Source organism: Lagopus leucura, unplaced genomic scaffold (assembly GCF_019238085.1).
Source record: "Lagopus leucura isolate 7727_CA_CO unplaced genomic scaffold, USGS_WTPT01 Super-Scaffold_806, whole genome shotgun sequence".
Lineage (NCBI taxonomy): Eukaryota > Metazoa > Chordata > Aves > Galliformes > Phasianidae > Lagopus > Lagopus leucura.
Window position 1 is genome coordinate 4,495,110 of NW_024962260.1, and position 19,741 is coordinate 4,514,850.

Consider the following 19,741-nt stretch of genomic DNA (forward strand, 5'->3'; position numbering starts at 1 on the left):
CTGAGGTAAACAGTGCTGATGATCGAGGCCGCCAATGATGCTGAGGAGCAGCTTTCATTGAAATATCACTGCTTGAATATTGGTAGGAGTGCAAAAAAATGTGTACCCGGGCTGATGGGCATTGCATCCCATTGCACTGAGGTCTTAGCCTGTTGTTCAGTGATAGCTGAAAGGCAGCTGCCATTACATGTCTGCATATAAACCTCCTCATGACATCAGGAGAGTCTATTGAATGCTTTGGCCATTTTTGGCTGAGGTCACTGTTTGTCTAATGCTATTTTCTCTTCTGCTCAAGGGCATGGTGGCTTAAATTAGTTTTCACATGCTATAATGATACAAAAAGACAATTTGTGTCTATTTATGGGATCCCTTCATATACACATGCTCACCCAAGGACATGTCTCGCTCCTCAAGCAGAGCTATTCCATCTTTGCTGCTTTTACTGATTTGGGGGCTTTTTTGACCTTAGGAAAAGTCACGTGCTGCAAGTTTACTTAATGTTCAAAGCAGCACTTAATCCTCTTCAGCATTTTGTTCCTTAACTTTCCTGTCTGAGTAAGTGTATGCTGCAAGGCTGTAACACCACTGCTGCCTTCTCATGGCATTATTTGTTAATGTTCATTATTGCTGTCAGTTGCATAAGCAGTTCCTGCAGGAATTGCAGCTTGGTTTAATTTTACTGCAGGGACACAGAGTCTATTTATTGAGAAAATTGTCTCTTATTAGCTAGTGTGAAGTGTTCTCCCCCCTGTCATTGTGCATTGTTTTATAATAATAATAATAATAAAAATAATATAACACTTTAATTGTGCTGGTAAATTATGTTAGGAGTACGTTTGACTGTGTGTCTATTAGAACTAAATAGCACCACTTTAGTTCTTCCACTCCTCTTAAAAACCAGGAAAAACAAGATGAGAGAAGGTAGAACGGTGGAAGAATCAGTTCTGGGATGCTGAAGATGTGGGAGCAGAACTCTGCCTCTGGAGGAGTTGCTGTTAGCTCCTGCACCACGTGCTGCCTTGCTGTCTCAAGTGCTGCAGGAGGGGTCTTTTGTGCCCTTTGATTAATTGTAGGCTGTAGTGCTCTGCAGAACAGAAACGTCTAACGAATAAACGCAGCACAGAGTTCTGCCAAATCTTGCAGGGCTTTGGTCTGGGGTGTATTTAATACAGCTGTACTACTTAAGGTTGGTGTGTGATCTGAACTTAGCTTCTAACTCGAACAAGTCTGGCAGTATTTGAAGTATAACACAAAAAGCAGATCTGCAGAAACAGTGTCCAGATAAACAAACATGGGTCGTGTTCTGATCTGTGGAGAACAGAAAACTGACTTTGTGTAAAGAAAACAACTTGTTAGGTCAGCCTTCCTGAGGAGGGGACTTGATTCTTACCTTAGCATTAAATCTGGTTATTATTGAAATGTATTCTGAAATTGATGTCTTGCAAGGATGTTCTCCCTCTGCTGTCATGTTATGGTCATGTGATGAGAGAACCAGTAGTGATTTATGGAATATTTTGTTGAAATTAAGTAGAGGTAGAGATTTTGAAGACAAATTTAATTTGCCAGAGTATATTGGCAACTCGTAAAAGTAGGGTATTGCAAGCCACAGAAGCAATAAGCAGCTGGTAGTAACCGTAATCATTGGAGCAGTTACTGCAAAATCACCTTCCTGGCTGATAGAGCTAATCTACATTTGGTTAGAAATCTCTCAAATAACTGAATTGGAACTTTGCCTTACTCATTTCTTTGCAGTTGGAGACAAGGTTCCTGCTGATATAAGAATCACTTCTATCAAATCTACAACTCTAAGGGTAGATCAGTCCATTCTCACAGGTATGAGTTGTGACTTTTGGATTATTATGCATACATTGGAAGTGCCTTTTAACTGCTTTAGGATATGTTACAGACCAGTCTGTAGCTATACCAGTACTATATTTAAGTGCAGCGAATTTCTGATGTAGTTAGTTAAATCTTAGTGGTTGAATATGTTGACTTTGTCATTCGTGTTCACCTTACTGAGATGAATATTCTTCCTGAGACTTGTAGTGCTTTCTTTAGTCAAGAGATAATGGAAGCCTGGGGGGTGGGGAGGGAATCATTTCTATTCAAGTTTGTGTTCTACATTGAATGCCTTGCTGCTCTTACTAAATGTCTTCTCTAACACCTGTTTTCTTGCACAAGGGAGTGTAACATTTAAAATACAGGCAGTTTTTAAACTGCTGTTTCTAAAGCCTTATTTGATGAAATGCTGTGCACACATGTTCATGTGTTTTCTGATGCAGGCTGAAATGCAGGAGCTATATTTAGAGCACTTTTCAGATTAGTTGAAAACAAAACAAAGTAACAGTACTACTGAATATAGGAAAGAAGCTAGGAATCAATCAGCCAGGCATGCTAGTGCAGCCTTCTCTCAGCTGGAACATGAAGATCTGTCTGCCAGTTTTGGTAACATAAACAGTAAATGTCAACTAGCCATGAATTTTAAAGCAGTAATTATTCATCACAAAAAAATATTCTTGATCTGTCTTGAAACAGGCTGCACATTTTCTTACTATGGATCTTGACTAGTGTAAGAGTGATCAAGCTTGCTTATATTTAGCATAAGTATGGAGTGCCTGCATTTTCTTACAAAAAAGTAGTGCATCAGTCACTGAGTTTCCACCCTTCTGAAATCTGATGGGTAGTAATTGGCATCTGCTTTTACTGAAAAGAAACCTTTTTTTTTTTTTTTTTTTTACTGTATGCCATGTGCATGAGAAATGATGCACTGAAGGTGTTAATGGAAGAGGTTTCTGAAGACTCGCATCTAAAGGAAGTGACTGAGATGCATCTGTTGTTGAAAAAATAAGAATAAAAATCTTAAAGTCTGGCAATGAATACGTAACTACTATTGTAATTATTTAAATGAGAACATAACTCTTCCAATACATAGAGAACAGAAAAGCTTGTGGCTGTGTGAGAAGCACACAGAACAACGCTGGAGTAGAAATTTGTTTGAGAGGTCATCCTTCATGCAGTGGTTCCTGCTGCTTTAAAGTGCTGAGTGAATCATCTGCTGCTTATGTGCCTTGAAAGGGACATTGTAAAAATGTTTAGATTGACTTTTGATTCCTTACAGAATTTAAATGGTATATGTGTAATCTCTTAAGACTGTTGCCTTCCCTTTAGGTGAATCTGTGTCTGTTATTAAGCACACTGATCCTGTCCCAGATCCTCGTGCTGTAAACCAAGACAAGAAGAACATGCTTTTTTCTGTAAGTTTTCTGTGCAAGTTTAAAAGGTAGTAGAAGTAATACAGATGGTGGTAAACTAAAGCAAAGAGAACTCAAGGTGTGCATCTAAAGGCTGTGGGACTCCTTGCTCTGTTCTCTGTGCACATCTGTATGCATGTCTCCACGTGCATCAAACTGAATGAAATAAAGATTAGAAGTGGCTTCTAATAAAAGCTGTCCTTAGGGAGGGTTGTTGAGGCCGGTTTATATGAGGAAAGTAACTTTTGTCCTTCACTAGAAATATACTGAAGGACATACACTCTAAGGGACTCCTGAACTACTTTTATAAAGTACCTGTTCTTAAGAGTGATAATAATGCTCACCTAAACTGTGCTGTTGTGTTGCTGAAGTTGAGAACTAGCTTGCTATTAGGGAAAGAAACTGTTGATTGAAATTTGTTCCAAGGAAGTGGTTGAATGCCTTTCAGATATTGAAATAACAATTCTTATTGTTGATGAACTCCTTGCAGAAAGCCAAACTGTTCTTACTCGTCTTAAATGTTCACACACAGGGTCCCACAGAACACATGTATTACAGTAAATAACATTATTAGGATTGTGTTTTGCCAGATTAAAACAAACAAAAGCTCTTAAGATGCCAGTACTTACCAGCAGATGGATTTGTTTACACTACTTATAACAGATCAATGTTTGTTCATATTGACCCTAATTTTTTTAAATAGAAATCCTACACTGGAGTTTTCTTTTGTGTATACTGGGGGAATGTCATTCTTCCTGCTCCCCTCTTTCACAACTGAACTGAAACACAGCCTCTCTAGTCTGCCCTTGTAAACATTGCTGTTTGCCATTTGACTGCAAGCTTTTCTTCTCTTTCGTTTACGTCAGGGTACCAACATTGCTGCTGGTAAAGCTATGGGAGTGGTAATTGCAACAGGAGTCAACACTGAGATTGGCAAAATTCGTGATGAGATGGTGGCTACTGAACAAGAGAGAACCCCACTCCAACAAAAGCTGGATGAGTTTGGAGAGCAGCTGTCTAAAGTCATCTCACTGATCTGCATCGCTGTTTGGATAATAAACATCGGTCACTTCAATGATCCGGTTCATGGTGGCTCCTGGATTCGAGGTGCTATCTATTACTTTAAGATTGCTGTTGCCCTTGCTGTTGCTGCTATTCCTGAGGGCCTGCCTGCTGTTATTACCACCTGCTTGGCTCTTGGAACCCGCAGAATGGCCAAGAAGAATGCAATTGTTAGAAGCCTTCCCTCCGTGGAAACCTTGGGTTGTACCTCAGTTATTTGTTCTGACAAGACTGGTACTCTGACCACCAATCAGATGTCAGTCTGCAGGGTACGTTGAAATGACTCGCTCATTTTTTCTCTTCAGCTACTCTGAATAGTCAGCATTACTTGAATTCTCCTGATGGTGAGGTTTTTGGTTCTCATATCATCAAAATCTGCCTTTATTTTCCTAAGATAAGCTTCTACGTTGATGTCAGATTTCCAGTGTAGAGTACTGAAGGCTTTTATTTCCTTCCCTTACTTAGTCATGGCCAAAAATAGCTGCACCCCCATTTGGTGTAAGGGACAGTTGTTTGCAAGCAGCTTTCCATTGGCTGGCTGTAAGCAATTCAGTCTCCTGGTGATGATTTACTCTGGTTTGTCCTGTTTCAGAAAGATGGGGTGGGGTACGTTGTAAGCATAAAAAGCATTTATCTATGTATGAAGATGTCAAGAAAAAGCTAAAGCCTTGCTGGCAGTAACTTGGATAGTCTGAGGTATTTTCACTACTGAACATTCCCACCTTCCTTTGGTTACCTTCTCTAGCCACTATTGCTCTGATGTGCTTTGTTTCTCAACATGCAGTGTTGTCTGGTTAATCTTGGCACTGCAAGTGATGCCATCATCTGCATTGCCATGGTCATATTCAGTGTATGGCATGTTTTTATATTAGCATAATGCTGGTGTGCCCACTTCCCTTTCTCCCAAGTATTCCTTCTTGTGCCAATTAGTTCAGGGTTTTTGTAGCTTTTGTAGCTACTCACTTCATGACATGCATGTTCTGTTCCCGTTTTCTGTGCATCCCACATACTTGATAGTCTTCACAGGAATTTTATGGAGAAAACACTGTTCTTTTAATAATTGTGGATGTTCAGCAACATAGCAACTGGTATCAAATGTTTGGTCAGAGTTATTACATGGGGTTAGAATTCCAAATGCATAAACATTGAGCGTTACAGACTGGTGTCTTTGGCAAGTCTGAATTTATTCTCATGTGATTGTTGGCTTCTTCTTTTTAACTGGCAGTTGACTTGTTCTACTTGCTTAAGTATTTTAGTATTTATACCTAGGAAACACAAAGCAGCTGCTCATCAGTATTCCAGAGGAGGTTACTTGCAGTAGAGTTGCATAACTGCCCTAGTCTTTGCGGAGGTTTTTTTATCACCAAATGAATGCTGCCAAAAAGGAAGATGCCAAAAGCAGAAGGCTTCATGGTAAACTCATCAGTTACGATCCTTCAGATGTGTTTACTTAAAAGCTGCAAATGCACTGCTCCTTACATTCGGAGGGCTCAATACTCCAGGTCTGGTGCCTTGCTACTTGTTGGATCCTCATTATTCTGTAGCTGTCTCAAGTTGAACTTAATTGTGAAGATTTGCAAAATATGGCCAAATCCCAGTAACCTGTAGACAGTACGTGGATTCATGGTTTCTCTTGAAGCAGTTGGCTTGTCTAAGTTGTGAAGAAGAATTTTGACAGTAGTAACTCACTTTGCAGTTTTGTTTTTCGTGATGTTAAATAATATCCTAAATACTTCAGTCAGAAGGGAAAGGAGAAGATTTGAGGGCTTGTTTTCATGTCCTGACCTGTCCTGTCAGGCAGGAATGCAGTTATTCTGCCTTGTGGCCTCTTAAATCATCAGCTTGTTGAGTTTTTGGTTTTTAAAATGACTTGAAAGAGCGTGAGGTGTCCGGACATTGATGAAGACCACGTGTGCATCAGCTAAATGTTAAGCTGTGTTTTGCAAAAATGCATCCCTAAAAAATAAGGCAAGGTAACGAGGGCAAAGCGAGATGGTGCTCAAGTATGGTTTGGCAAAATGGCTCATACCAAAAAGCCAGTCAGAAACTGTATGGAGGTGTGTTTTATCTCTGCTGCCACTCCAGCTAGACCTGGTAGAGTACCAGCATGTTTTTATCTTCGCTTGCCCAGGTTTGAGTCTGCCTGCAGCTCAGAGTACGGATGCATCCTTTCAATCAGTGTATTCATTTGAAGATAACTTCTTCCTGTGCTCCTGGGCACTCGAGCTGTCTGAATGTTTCACATCTATCAGTGCACTGGGTATTAAAGGACTTAGCAAGAACCAGGATGGAAAATGCTTTCAGTGGTATTAAGGGAAACTCACTGTATTTCAGCTCTTGGCTGAAATAAATCAATAAATAAATAAATTATGCCAAGATGCTTTGTATTTTTGCTGTGGCAAGAATTTCCAAGCTGTCCTGTGCTGCTTTTGACTGGAACTCTTTTAAACGTATGTATAAGAATTAACTCACAAGTTTGAGGCCTAGGAGGCATGGCCAGGATGATGAGTTTAATTATCAGTTGATAATGAGTGTACACAGCATCTGCTTTTCAACTTTTTGGTCTCCTTGTGCCTCCATTCACTTCTCAAATGCAATCCGTTAGGCAGAAGTGCTGATCTCTGTGCATTAGGGATAGGGATGTTCACATACGGGTAGGCTCTAAGTCTGGTTTTGTCTAGTTTGCATATTGAACACAGAGTTGTTTCTTGTACCTGCTTGCTTAAGGCCTTTTTAAATCTTGTGTATTAATGACTGCTCAAAGGCAATAATGCCTCTTACTCTAATTGCAGATGTTTATCCTGGACAAAGTGGAAGGAGATAGCTGTTCTCTGAATGAATTTACTGTAACTGGTTCGACATACGCTCCCATGGGAGAAGTGTAAGTGTTGCTGAAGTTAAATATTTGTCTGTTTATTCATTGGCTATTGCTTTAGACTTGGAAAGTTGAGGCATAGAATATTTGTTAATACATGGAAGCTCAAGCAATGAGAATGCCTGCTGAAGGGCTGGGGAAACATAATTAGCAGTAAAATGCAGCTAAATTCTAGGAAAGTGAACCTTCATGAAACGTTTATATACTCCAATATTGCAGCTTTCCATTTCTAAGGAGGAGTTAGGGGTGGACCGAGACAACTTTGAGGGTCCTTAGGGTTCTGCTTTTGGAAGGCAGGCCTCTCCGTTGGTTCTTACTGCTCCTTTTGTTTGGCCAGTCTGTAACGTTTTTAATTTTATCACCTCAGTTTAACAGAAATCTACTATGTGTGAAGTGGAATTGGATTCAGTTATTTTTAAACATCTCAAGCTTGTGGAATTTCAGATACAGGCCTCTGACTTGGTGCAGTCTTCACCAATCTCAGTAGCAATTATCTCTCTTTAATTTTCATAGCAGTTAAGACCGTAATGTTCTCGGCAGCTGGAAATCTTAATTCCCCAAATCTTTTTTTGTTTCAAAGCTAATTGCTGTCAAAAGCTTATGCTGTCATTTCAGTAGACAGAATTAGACAAGGTGACATTCTAGATCTTGTAAGACATCTAGCTGTTGTGCTTTAACTGGTCTCTCAAAAACTGTGGGTAAGTAAAATAATACAATTCATTGAGGTGGCAGATGCTGATTACAAGAAGACATTGGTGTATGTTAATGTTCTGTTTTCACTTGCTGGGACTGGGGCTGTGGACAAGGACGTTAAGAGCATTGCATTCATGTACTTAAAGAACACCCTGTGAAAGGGAAACTCACCACCACAAGTTATTTTTTGGCATGGGATAGTGAGTAGCTGGGTTCTCAAACCAAGTAAAAGAGTTAAGAGCTTGAAGCTACTGAATTCTCCTTGTGGCTGTAGGATTGGATGCAAAATGGGACTTTAAAGGCCAAAATGGTTTTGAAAGATGCATTTTGTTTGTAGGCTGTATTATGCAATGCTGAAATTCATTTGCAGTACTACGAGAGGCTGAACAAAAGCTTACATAATCAGATGTCATAGGCAATGTTAAGCACTCTTAGGGGGTAGTCATCCACTTTCTTCTATTATCAGACACTTCTCCTTGAGGGTTTCAATGAGAGGTGTTGCATGAGAACTGTGGCTTGCTGGTTTTGGTAGTAGAAAAAATAACAGCACTGGATTCTTTTGTGGAGTAAGCATAAAAGAACCATAAGTGTGCTGTTGTTTGAGAAAACAAATTCATTTGTTATCCATCTCTTTCTAAATGTGAAAGCAGAGAAGTTGTTTTTTTTTATTTGTAATCCCTAAGTGGTGTATTAGTTTGGGATGTTCAGCAGAACTTTCTGGTGGGATTTGTATTGTGAAATGACTTAGCTTTTCATTGGTTTAGAAGATTCACATTGAGCACAGATTAATTTTTAAGAAATGGCAAAGTATGAATGTACTTCAATGCCTGCCCAGTTGGTGCATAGCAGTAAATATGCAGAGTCTGCAGTAATGCTAAGGAAAGTAAGGTCCTAATGTACCCAGCTACATCCTTCTCCTTGGAACTCCCCTCCAAGTCATGTGTGCTCTAATACTGATTCCATATTCTGCTATCACCAAGCTTTTTGTGTGTCTCGTTGCTGTATGACAGCCCCCAGAGGAAGTTAGGTTTTGCAGTTCAGGTAGTAATTCCATCAGTAATCATGTTCTGTGATGTCTGATTTAGAATTCATATTTTGCAGATCAAATGTGCTTTTCTAAGGTATTTCTATTGATACCATGTTCTCCTGGAGGGTATTTGGATTGCCTGGTGAACTCTATAGTTCCGAGTCCTTAGTTACTAAGCATAGTACTAAATGACAATACAGTGAGGGCTTAAAGAGGGGGGAAAAGAACGAAATGCTGCTGCTAAATAACAAACACAATTTCCTACTTTTTTTTTCCTTTGGAAAGGCATAAAGATGACAAACTTATTAAATGCAGTCAATATGATGGCCTTGTGGAACTGGCAACGATCTGTGCGCTCTGTAATGATTCCTCCTTGGATTACAATGAGGTAAGTACATATCCTGGGACAGGGGAGAGTGAGAATGAGGATAGGTGTTTGTTCTCATCTGTCTGTGTAATGCCTTTCAGTGGTAAATCCCCTTCTATTCAAGGAATGGTATTTAGGCCCTCTTAAGTATTAATTCAGGGAATGGCTTGTTCGTTGAACACTGGGAAAGCTTAAGCCAGGCAGTAAGTGTAATCTGGAACTTGGAGCTCCCTTGTTATGTATGGTGCTCTGCCACTTTATTGCTTTACCTCACCTCCTCAAGGTTGCTAGGTAATGACTTAAATGCTTAATAAAGTACTAACATCCTTCACAGCTCGTATTAAGAGGAAAATCTGGAAATATTCTACAAACTGCACTTCAGGGTTGCTTTTTAAACATAGTTCTGCTTGTTTTTGTAAGCTATAGTAAGGTTGGTTTTTTCCCAGCTGTGAAACTTAAACTTTGTCTCTGGTAGATTCTGATTGAGGCTTAAAATAATCTCCTGTATTTTTGTTTGCTCTGTGTTATCTAAAGGCTAAGGGAGTATACGAAAAAGTTGGGGAAGCCACAGAAACAGCACTTACCTGTCTGGTTGAAAAGATGAATGTATTTGACACAGACCTGAAAGGACTTTCTCGAATTGAACGTGCAAATGCTTGCAACTCGGTCAGTACCCATATCTGGAATTCACCAGGGAGTGAGTTTTGTAATATGTATTGCCTAAATGTATTGCTATGCTGCTCTTTTTACAAGGTGATAAAACAACTTATGAAGAAGGAATTCACTCTGGAATTCTCAAGAGACAGAAAATCGATGTCTGTCTATTGCACACCCAACAAACCGAGCCGCACGTCCATGAGCAAGATGTTTGTTAAGGTGGGTTTGTGCTGGGCAAGTGCAGCTGGAGGGTGGCTGCAACGTTGTGACAGAAATCATTTCAGCTTGAAAATGGAAGAACTTCAGTAATTTGAGCAAATGTTGTGTTGTATTTATGAAACTAAGGTTTTCTTTCCTTGTTTTGCCTCTGCAAGGGTGCTCCTGAAGGTGTAATCGATAGATGTACACACGTCCGTGTTGGAAATGCTAAGATACCATTATCCTCAGGGATCAAGCAGAAAATAATGTCTGTTATTAGAGAGTGGGGAACTGGTAGAGACACACTGCGTTGTTTGGCTCTGGCAACCCATGACAATCCTCCTAGGAAAGAAGAAATGAATCTTGAGGACTCCTCAAACTTCATTAACTATGAGGTAAGTTTTAGTAAAGGACTGTTTATAACACTTCTCCCTCTCCTAAAGTGGAGAATGGTGACTCTTTGTTTTGTTGTTTCTTGAGGAAGTTATGGCTGAGATTTTTGTCTTACAAGATGTTTTTGATGCCAGACAATGGTTAGCCACATCTGTGGAGGAAATGGTCAGTTTGAGAGAAGACTGTATGTGACTCTGAAGAAATTCAGAGGATAAAATTCAGAAATATTCCATGGTTTATGATAATTGCCTCCGCCTCCTAATTTGTTCCCCTAGCTTATTTGAGGTTTAAATGAAAAAACACTTGGTTCTTGGTGGCTGGTTGTATGTGCTGCTGCCAAGCTACAAATGTAAGAAACCAGCTATGCTGCCACCTGCAAGTTGTGCTGTTTTGCATGTAAACATACAGTTCTTAAGGTCGTAGCACTGTAAACTAATTGCAGAGGCTGAGTCTGGAAAAGTCTTCTAAGAACAACGTTGTGGTTTCAGCTTTAAAGTTTCTGAGTTTGACATTGCTCAACTGCAAAAGACCCCTTTGGGGATTTTGTGAGGGAACCGAACTGCCATTTTGTGCTCTGAGGATCAGGTTTACTTCCCCTCCTCCATACTGTCAGCTGCAAAAGCTCTGTTATTACCCTGGCTACTGTAATTTTCCAATGGAACCTGCATCTGGGACTTGGAGTGGGTGGGTAGCAGGGGAATGACAGCAGTTGCATGAGTTTTGTCTTGGGCACTGTGCTCTTGAACCGATAACAAGAAAGACCTGACTGTTTGCAAGTCAAATCTGCTCCAGATAACTAAAAGAGCATATTTGAAGCAAGATTTGGAACTACAGATTGTCATTGCAGTGTGTGGTTGTACTTCAGGAATTAACTGTGTCTTTTTTTAGACCCCTCATGCAGCATTGTGATTCCAAAAACATCAACTGCTACATTACCTTCTGTTGTTAATCTGCTTGTCGATGTGACCTTTCAGTTCTTCTCCCACTGTTTGGATTCATTGTCAGTGCTAAAGTGCTGTGAAAATTTAGTAGGGTGAAGCAGAACCTCTCAGAAGTGACTTGGAAGGACTTTGACTGGTGGTTACATCACGTGTAATACACTGGGTTTTACTGAATGTCAGTATGATATAGGCTTCAGCGTGTGATTGTTCAGTGTAAAATCACGGGTATGGTGGACTGGGAGCAAACACTGAGGTCACTGTGCTGAGATGTTACTCCCATGCTGAACAGACGTGATTATTTTGGTAATGTCAGATGAAAAGTCTACAGGATTTTGTGCTGAAACTCAGTGGTGTGTTGTTTCAGACCAATCTGACCTTTGTGGGCTGCGTGGGAATGCTGGATCCCCCAAGAATTGAAGTAGCTTCCTCTATAAAGCTGTGTAAGCAAGCTGGCATTAGAGTGATTATGATAACCGGTGACAATAAAGGCACAGCAGTGGCCATTTGCCGACGCATCGGCATCTTTGTGGAAGATGAAGATGTTTCTACCAAAGCTTTCACTGGCCGTGAATTCGACGAGCTCTCGCTCGCTGCCCAGAGAGATGCTTGCCACCATGCGCGCTGCTTTGCCCGCGTGGAGCCTTCTCACAAATCGAAAATTGTTGAGTTCCTTCAGTCTTTTGACGAGATTACAGCTATGGTGAGTAATGGAACTTTTCACGTGGTTTGAAAGGCAGTGCTGTTCTTAAACCCAGATTTCACCATGGCAGACTCGTGCCTCCTTCTGAGATACTGCTTCTTCCTGAATTCTGTCTCAGAATGGTTCTGCCCTTAAGTGATGTTTAGAGATCCAGAATGCACGATGTCCAATTCCTGTCCTGTGTGCAAGTAAATCTTTTCTCTGAACTTCTTGTTCTAGACTGGTGATGGTGTCAATGATGCCCCTGCATTGAAGAAAGCAGAAATTGGAATTGCTATGGGCTCTGGTACTGCAGTGGCTAAAACTGCTTCTGAAATGGTTTTAGCAGATGATAATTTTTCAACTATTGTAGCTGCTGTGGAAGAAGGACGTGCAATTTACAACAACATGAAGCAGTTCATCCGTTACTTGATTTCTTCCAATGTTGGAGAAGTTGTTTGGTAAGTTCAGCTTGTTTTCTTTGGACTGGAATAGTGATGATGGATTTGTCTTTCCTTACTCATTCTGGTATTTCTCACCAAAACCAGAGAAACAGGCTGTCCAGGCGGTGGCTCACTGTGACTGTACAGTGGAGTCTGCATACTTCTAAGCTCCCTAATATTTTCTGGAGAATTTCAGTATATTGAAAAAACATAAGCATAGAGTTGCATATAGTGTTCTAGCTCAGTAGGTGACCAAGTGCTGTACGGTTATTTCTGTGTTTGAAGTGCATCTTTGTGAAACTTAATTTTAAAAATTGGAAAGTAGTAACTTCTCTTCTCAAAAGAAGATTTGTTATTTCCTATAACTTTGCCATGTGTGTAACTTAAATGTCTCTGTAACTTCAACCTCAAGTTTCAGAGGAACGTGTCTTATGTTGGGGAGGAGTGTTGCCTCAGTGCCACAGAATACATTTCTGGTCACAGAATGCAGATATTGGTCCCCTAACAGTTTCTTATATCAAAGCATACCTTCTCCGAGAGCCAAACACAATACAGTGTTTGACTTGCCCTGTTTTTCTTGTAAGCTTTGGAGCTGTCCTTTGTGTGGCTTTTGCTGCAGGCCCTCTTTGTGTTCTTGGAGCTGTGGAAGTTAAATGCCCAGTACTTTTCTGGAGATGCTGATGGAAATCCAGCTGAATCGAGCTTCGTCATTTGAGCTGTAATAACATGATCTCTGCAGAAGCTTGTTTTGTAGGCAGTGGCTTGTAAGCTTACATAACTGCTTGGTTTTCTTGTAGCATCTTCTTGACAGCTGCCCTGGGCTTTCCTGAAGCTCTGATTCCTGTCCAGCTGTTATGGGTGAACCTTGTGACAGATGGGCTCCCTGCTACTGCTCTGGGCTTCAATCCTCCTGATCTGGATATCATGAACAAACCACCCCGCAACCCCAAGGAGCCACTGATCAGTGGGTGGCTCTTCTTCCGTTACCTGGCGATTGGATGTAAGTGGTCAGAGCTGCTTGGTTTTTCAGAAGGAAACTAAAGCATGTAGACTTCTTCTTTGTGATCCTCTTTGAAAACAGCACCTTATCTTTTATGCTCAAGTCTTGAAAGCTTGCAATAGATATTCCATGGGATTGGTTTTGTTTGCAAAGCAAACGTTCATTTTTTTTTGTGTATTTGCATGTGGTGCTGTGACAGAATGGTAAAAGTAGTGCTTTTTCTGTTGGTAACAGCAGAGGCATAAAAAGCCATAGTTGTGTGACGTAAGCCTGACGTTTACTGCTTCGTCAGAACCTTTTGATTTTTTGACAAGTGAGATCTTTTAATGGGATTTGTAGCACTGAAAAAAGCACTTTGTTGTCCTTAAGGTTACGTTGGTGCTGCCACAGTGGGTGCTGCTGCTTGGTGGTTTATTGCTGCTGATGGTGGTCCAAGAGTTACCTTTTACCAGCTGGTATGCACTCTGTTTCACTTCTTGGAGGGGGTGAGGTGGGAGGGAAAGGACACTTATAATTTCTACTTGAAAGGACTGTAGAGAAACGCAGTATTGTGTAAAGAGGTTTTGTGTAATGGCTTTTTTTTCAAACTTGATTCATGTTCAGGCTTTGTTGTTGCGTTAGTCTTAATATTGAGCTGAAGGTTGGTGTGCCTGAACTTGTGAAGCATCTCAAGGACCAAGTGGTGTCCTGTAAGTAGAGACTAACAGGAACATTTCTAATGCTGTTGAACACCACTGGGGCTTTTTTTTTTTTGCTTTTAGTGTCATATGAGACACTGCTCCTGTACTTCAGCACTTGCAGGATTCGTATTAGAAAGTTTTCTTAATACTGCTGACTTCCTGAGCCTGTTTTACGTTCTGAAAGTTAAGCAGTAGGAATGAGTTCCCATTGTCCTGTTTCAGAGTCACTTTCTGCAGTGCAAAGAGGACAACCCAGACTTCTCTGGTGTCGACTGTGTGGTTTTTGAGTCTCCGTATCCAATGACAATGGCTCTTTCTGTACTTGTCACCATAGAGATGTGCAATGCCCTCAACAGGTTTGTATCTCCAAATCAAGAAGGAAAGCTTTTGCATAGCTTATCTGAAGTTGTACCTTCTGTGTAGCCCAGCTCTCTTAGTTTCTGGACTGCTCAACTGGTAAATATTGAGTCATGTTTTCTTTCCAATCCTGGTAGTGCAAACAAAATGACTCTCCCAGATAACACTTGAGACCTGTTATCTTAAGGTATATTGTTAAGCCTGCCAGTTCATTCTGGCATTTTAGTAAGCATGAGCAGCTGAAATATTTTCCATTATTTTTAATCTTAAGATTAATCAATCAGATTATCCCTCCTATGTTGGTATTAAGTGATACCAAGGAGAACTAAAATAAGAGTATTGAAGATATGGAAAATAACTTTTCCTGCCCTAAGGGAGTGTGGGTTTAGCCAATTAATGTTAGATTATAAATGGAAACCACTAAATAGCACAGTGTCAAGGGTATATTTCTTCAAATAGCTTAGAGGTCAGTTAATTTTAAAAACAAACTGAATACAAGCATACTGCAGTAGTCCTAGATAATAAGACACTGATCTACATTGGATGTTCTGGATCTCAGGCTCTTCTGCAGCATAGCCTAAATGCAGACTGAATCTGGAAAGCAGATGTTAAGAATAAGCATTACAAAGGTGCAAAGATCTGACCCTCAGTATGTGCAGCCTTTAACTGAGCTTTGAGGGAACAACTGGATAGGCAGGAAGGCTGTCATGTGCTGTTGTACCCAGCATTTCCAGGATCAAAGTTGTAACCTACTTAAACAAAATCTGGTGTCCTCCTTTCCGTGGTGACTCGGATAAGTTGGACTTACTGATTGACTGAATTCCCTTTGGTGCCTTGTATGTACACACGTGAACCGTGTTTCTTTTGCAGTCTGTCAGAAAATCAGTCCCTAATGAGGATGCCCCCATGGGAGAATATCTGGCTGGTGGGAGCCATTTGCTTGTCCATGTCACTGCACTTCCTCATCCTCTATGTGGAACCGCTGCCGGTGAGTGCTTCTGTCTTGCATCCATCCCTGAGCTCAGAGATGGAGAGCGATCCTTGTGTGGAGCTTAAGGCAAGGGCCGAGGTGAAGCAAAGCTGTAATGCTCGGCTGTTCTTTCAGATTATCTTCCAGATCACGCCTTTAAATGTGACGCAGTGGCTGATGGTACTGAAAATTTCACTACCTGTCATTCTGCTGGATGAAACACTTAAATATGTGGCCCGTAACTACCTGGAACCTGGTAAAGATAGTGTGCGGCCTGCCACCAAACCCTGTTCTTTGTCAGCATGCACCGAAGGAGTTTCCTGGCCCTTTGTGTTCATTACCCTGCCCTTGGTTATCTGGCTTTACAGCACAGACACTAACTTTAGTGATATGTTCTGGTCTTGACTGACATGGTGACAGTTCTACATTCAAAGAAAAAGTTTAACTTAATCAATTTTTTTTATTGTTTAGAGCAACTGTCTATTTCTGCTGAATTTTCACATGAACATATTTGCCGGTGATGGAGGTTTCATATTCTAGTTTTTGGTTGTTTTTTTTTTTTTTGCTTTTTTTCTTCAGTGGGGGCAATATATTCCTCTTTTATACACAGTTAAAGTGTCCATTGACATGTACAGAGAACTAACACTATTTTATGCAAATATTTTTTTGTAGATGAAAAGCATGTACAGCGTTCTGTTCAATAGTTCATTCACCATGTAAAAAAAACAAATTTCTTTTGAGCCAGCGGACACTATCAAACTAAATTGGCAGCAGATTTTAGGGAATGAATGTGTGTCGTCTAAAACTAAAAAGAAAACAAAAGCATGTAACTGTTTGTCTTCTGCATGGTCATCCAGACTTAATTTGTCATACGGTCAGATTTTATTTTATTCATAAGCCAAACTTTCTGCACTGGGTAGAGAGTGCTGCTGCCTTGGTCAGCATTTCTTCTCGTCTCCCCTCTTCCTGCTCCCTTGCTCTGGGTTCTTGACTGTCCTTGTTTACACCGGTTTCTGTATGAGGTATGCCTGATCTTGCTCGTGCAGAAAATGCCATTCCAGGTGCAGCCTGCTGGGGTTCTTCCATACTCAACACACACAGGTTTTTGTTTTTTAAAAAAGATTATTTATTTAAGTGTCTATTGTATTTTTATTGTGAGAGACCTTGTTTTGCCAGCGTTGCCCGTGATGCAGGGATAGGGAGGTCGACTTCAATCTAAACCAAGCCTTTTTAACCGACACAACCTGTTTTATTTCCAAAAGAGGGTTTCAGTTGATTTATTTTTTTTTTTTAATACCTTATGTGTCAGATTGTTTCTCCCCCACCATTTTTTAAGGTCAAAATTTGTAATAAGACCTGGAAAAATAACTTGCACTGCATAGCTAGAAATGGGATTGAGTACACTTAGGGCACTAATGATACGTCGTGGACATGGAGTTGCTCTGCTGGCCTGTTGTTAGCCTGACTTGAAGTAACAAGCTCGTGTGTGTTTTTTGTAAAATCTGTAAATAGCACATGACCAAATTGAACATATTGTATAGAACTATTTTTATTTGATGTGGCACTAACCACCTTCATTATTACGGTAAATGTTAAAGCATGTTTCCAAATTCAGTCCTGTACCAACAACGTGTAAGTCATTAACAGTCCTAACTGTGGTGTTTTTCTCCAATGCCTTCCAACTTTCATCGACTAAAGTGAGTATTTCTCTTCCATTTCACCATGCCAGTGGTGACTTGCTGTAAAATAGCGTATACTGTATTCATGTTGAAGAATAAATAGTAATTTCCTTCATTCCCATGCTGTGTTTTGTCAAATTCTGCTGTGCTACATTATTATCACCACTTTAGACTCTTGCCTTATGGTGTGCAGCTCCACTTACTGATTCTGAAGGTAAAGAGCTTGCTTTTGTTTTGGCATATTTTAGATCTTACGCTGTAGCACTGATAAGCCTTAGCACCTCCGTGATCTTAGCTTCTGCTCTTAAGTTGGAGATAAAACTGGATAAACCTCTTACTGAAGACAGGTGACAGCTGTTTATATGAGTTTTTTAGTGTCCAGATCCCTTGTGGTCAAATGCTGGCTTATCCTTAAGCTTTTTCCTGCTCTGAAACGTGGGAATCCCCTCAGAGCAGACTGGCCCATCTCTTCTAATTGCTAATCCCAGTGCTGGATGTGCAGGTGCTCCTCTTTGCAAAAACAGCTTGTTTCCAGAGCCTGGAAACACTTTGAACCACAGTCACACGATCAGACAGAACAGGCTTGGCTTAACAGGATAGGCTTTGAAAATTGTACTGGGGTCGCTGTGCTTTTGTGGAGTAGCAGGTGCTGTGTTATCTTGTGTTGGCTTGACTTTAATAATCCAATGCAAACAGCTTTCTTATTCCTCACAGAGGAAAATGGTAGTTAAAAGCCATGTTCTGCTGGTGCCAGCTGGAATCCAGTGAGCACAGCTAATCCTTCAGGTTTTGGCCTTCAAATATACATGCTAACCCCAAAATACACAGAACCTGTTTGAAATCCCACTGCATTGTAAACACTTGCTGTTTGTAGAAATACTGACTTCCTTTCACTGATGCTGAAGTGACTTGGGGACACGGACCTGATAAAGTAGGTGTTCTGCAGGACTGCAGGCACTGATCTCCCTTGAATGCTCCCTTCAGTGTGGCAGGAACCTGGATGTTGTGCATTACCATAAGGCCAGCACCAGTCAGGTGCTGTATCACTATTGAATGAGCAGTAAGGCTTGCCTATTTCCTGAAACAGGAAACCAACAGGTCACATGCATCTATTTTGGTCTGAAGGAATCCTAAATCACAGGTGTTGTCATCATTGTTTTAAAGAACACTGGCAGGTGCTCCCAGCACGGTGCCCACGCTCCTGAGAATTCTGCTACCTAATGCCTTTCTTCCTGTCTCTGAGAAGCTGAAGGGGAAAATGGCTGGAGAAATTAAATTTGGTCTTTCAACACCTTCTGCAGGATCTCTGTCTTACACACTGAGCTGTGTGTCAAAGACAAAGCTTGCTGAGAGCTCTCATAGCAATTAACTTGGGGTATCCCACTTGTATTTCGAGCCTTCTGTTGCTTGGAGTTTACCTTTGAGAGCTGGGCAGCTGGTGGGTCAACGTGGCATTTATCCCTCTGATGGCACCTGCAGCCTCAGGAGCCCAGTTCTGTTAGAATATCCCTAGCTTGTTCAGGCTGTCTTCATCTACCTGTGCTTTTTCTTGCCTTTCTCCTGCTCCTGTCTGGATTTCCGTGTGGAGCTGGAGCAGCAGGTTTCCCTGTGATCAGCTCTTAATGCCATTCAGTGGCAGTGTCACTCTGCTTTCAGTACTTGTGCTTTCCCAGTGTTGCGGCCATAAGATGGGTGCCAGGCTGACGTGGACTTAGCATAGACTTAGTAGCCAGCATCTCAAAACTGAAGTTTATGCTCAGTCTCCTTGTCCTGTATTTCTGGCCTCCTCATGGTACTGGGGTCACGTGGGGACAGGAATGGAACTCCTGGTGCAGTGTGAGCCCTGTGAGCGTGCTAACAGAAGCACTTATGTAGGTAGAAGAAACACAAAGGTATCTGGTTTATCTCACTCTATTTTTAGAAGGTGACTTCCTACCTTTTGTTTCCCTGTGCTCTCATCTCACTGAGCTGCTTCATCTCTGCAGTCTTCTGGATTCTGTAGCATTCTTAGTGCTGCTGTTCTTTTTTTGGGGGGGTGTGAGATTAGTATCCATTGTGACTGATGGTGCACGGAGCATCAAGGCTGCAGGCCTGTGCTGGGGGAGCAGTGGGTTTTGCTATGACAGCAGCTCCTCCTGAATTCAGTGTTCTGTGGGCTGGTCCAAATCAGAGCAAAGATGATGGTCAGGCAGCTGCAGTCATGTGTCAGCAGCGTGGAGACAAAAGCTTTTATCTTCCCCGTGCCCCGGGCTCTCTTGGCTTTCACATGTGAGTGGTTCCAAGTCCCACTTCAGAGCTCCTCAACTAGCTGTGCCTTTTTGTTGCCCAGGCACTGAAATTAGTTCATGGTTTTTGCCCAAAGCATTATTGCAAAAACAACAAACCCCACCAACTCAGTATGAAAGAAGCTGCACAGAAATACACACCAGTCTGTCAGAGTGCTGCGGAACTTGTGGTTGTAGAGGGGCC

At 41.2% G+C, this 19,741-nt stretch overlaps 1 protein-coding gene across 2 annotated transcripts in view; it reads left to right on the forward strand.

Moving 5' to 3' along the window:
* ATP2A2 (ATPase sarcoplasmic/endoplasmic reticulum Ca2+ transporting 2) overlaps positions 1-19,741 on the forward strand; it is a 40,846-nt gene that overhangs the window by 19,028 nt on the left and 2,077 nt on the right. Inside the window, exons 6-20 of one of the 2 annotated variants that reach the window (XM_042865983.1) lie at positions 1,753-1,833; positions 3,169-3,254; positions 4,118-4,582; positions 7,106-7,194; positions 9,194-9,296; positions 9,810-9,941; positions 10,029-10,151; positions 10,307-10,525; positions 11,829-12,164; positions 12,384-12,604; positions 13,384-13,586; positions 13,956-14,041; positions 14,489-14,622; positions 15,494-15,611; positions 15,729-19,648. In XM_042865983.1, the coding sequence (XP_042721917.1) occupies positions 1,753-1,833; positions 3,169-3,254; positions 4,118-4,582; positions 7,106-7,194; positions 9,194-9,296; positions 9,810-9,941; positions 10,029-10,151; positions 10,307-10,525; positions 11,829-12,164; positions 12,384-12,604; positions 13,384-13,586; positions 13,956-14,041; positions 14,489-14,622; positions 15,494-15,611; positions 15,729-15,998 (2,666 nt within the window). In that variant the 3' untranslated portion in view covers positions 15,999-19,648. Of the gene's footprint in view, positions 1-1,752; positions 1,834-3,168; positions 3,255-4,117; positions 4,583-7,105; positions 7,195-9,193; positions 9,297-9,809; positions 9,942-10,028; positions 10,152-10,306; positions 10,526-11,828; positions 12,165-12,383; positions 12,605-13,383; positions 13,587-13,955; positions 14,042-14,488; positions 14,623-15,493; positions 15,612-15,728; positions 19,649-19,741 lie in introns of those variants that run through there. The other variant, XM_042865984.1, reaches the window with a different exon arrangement.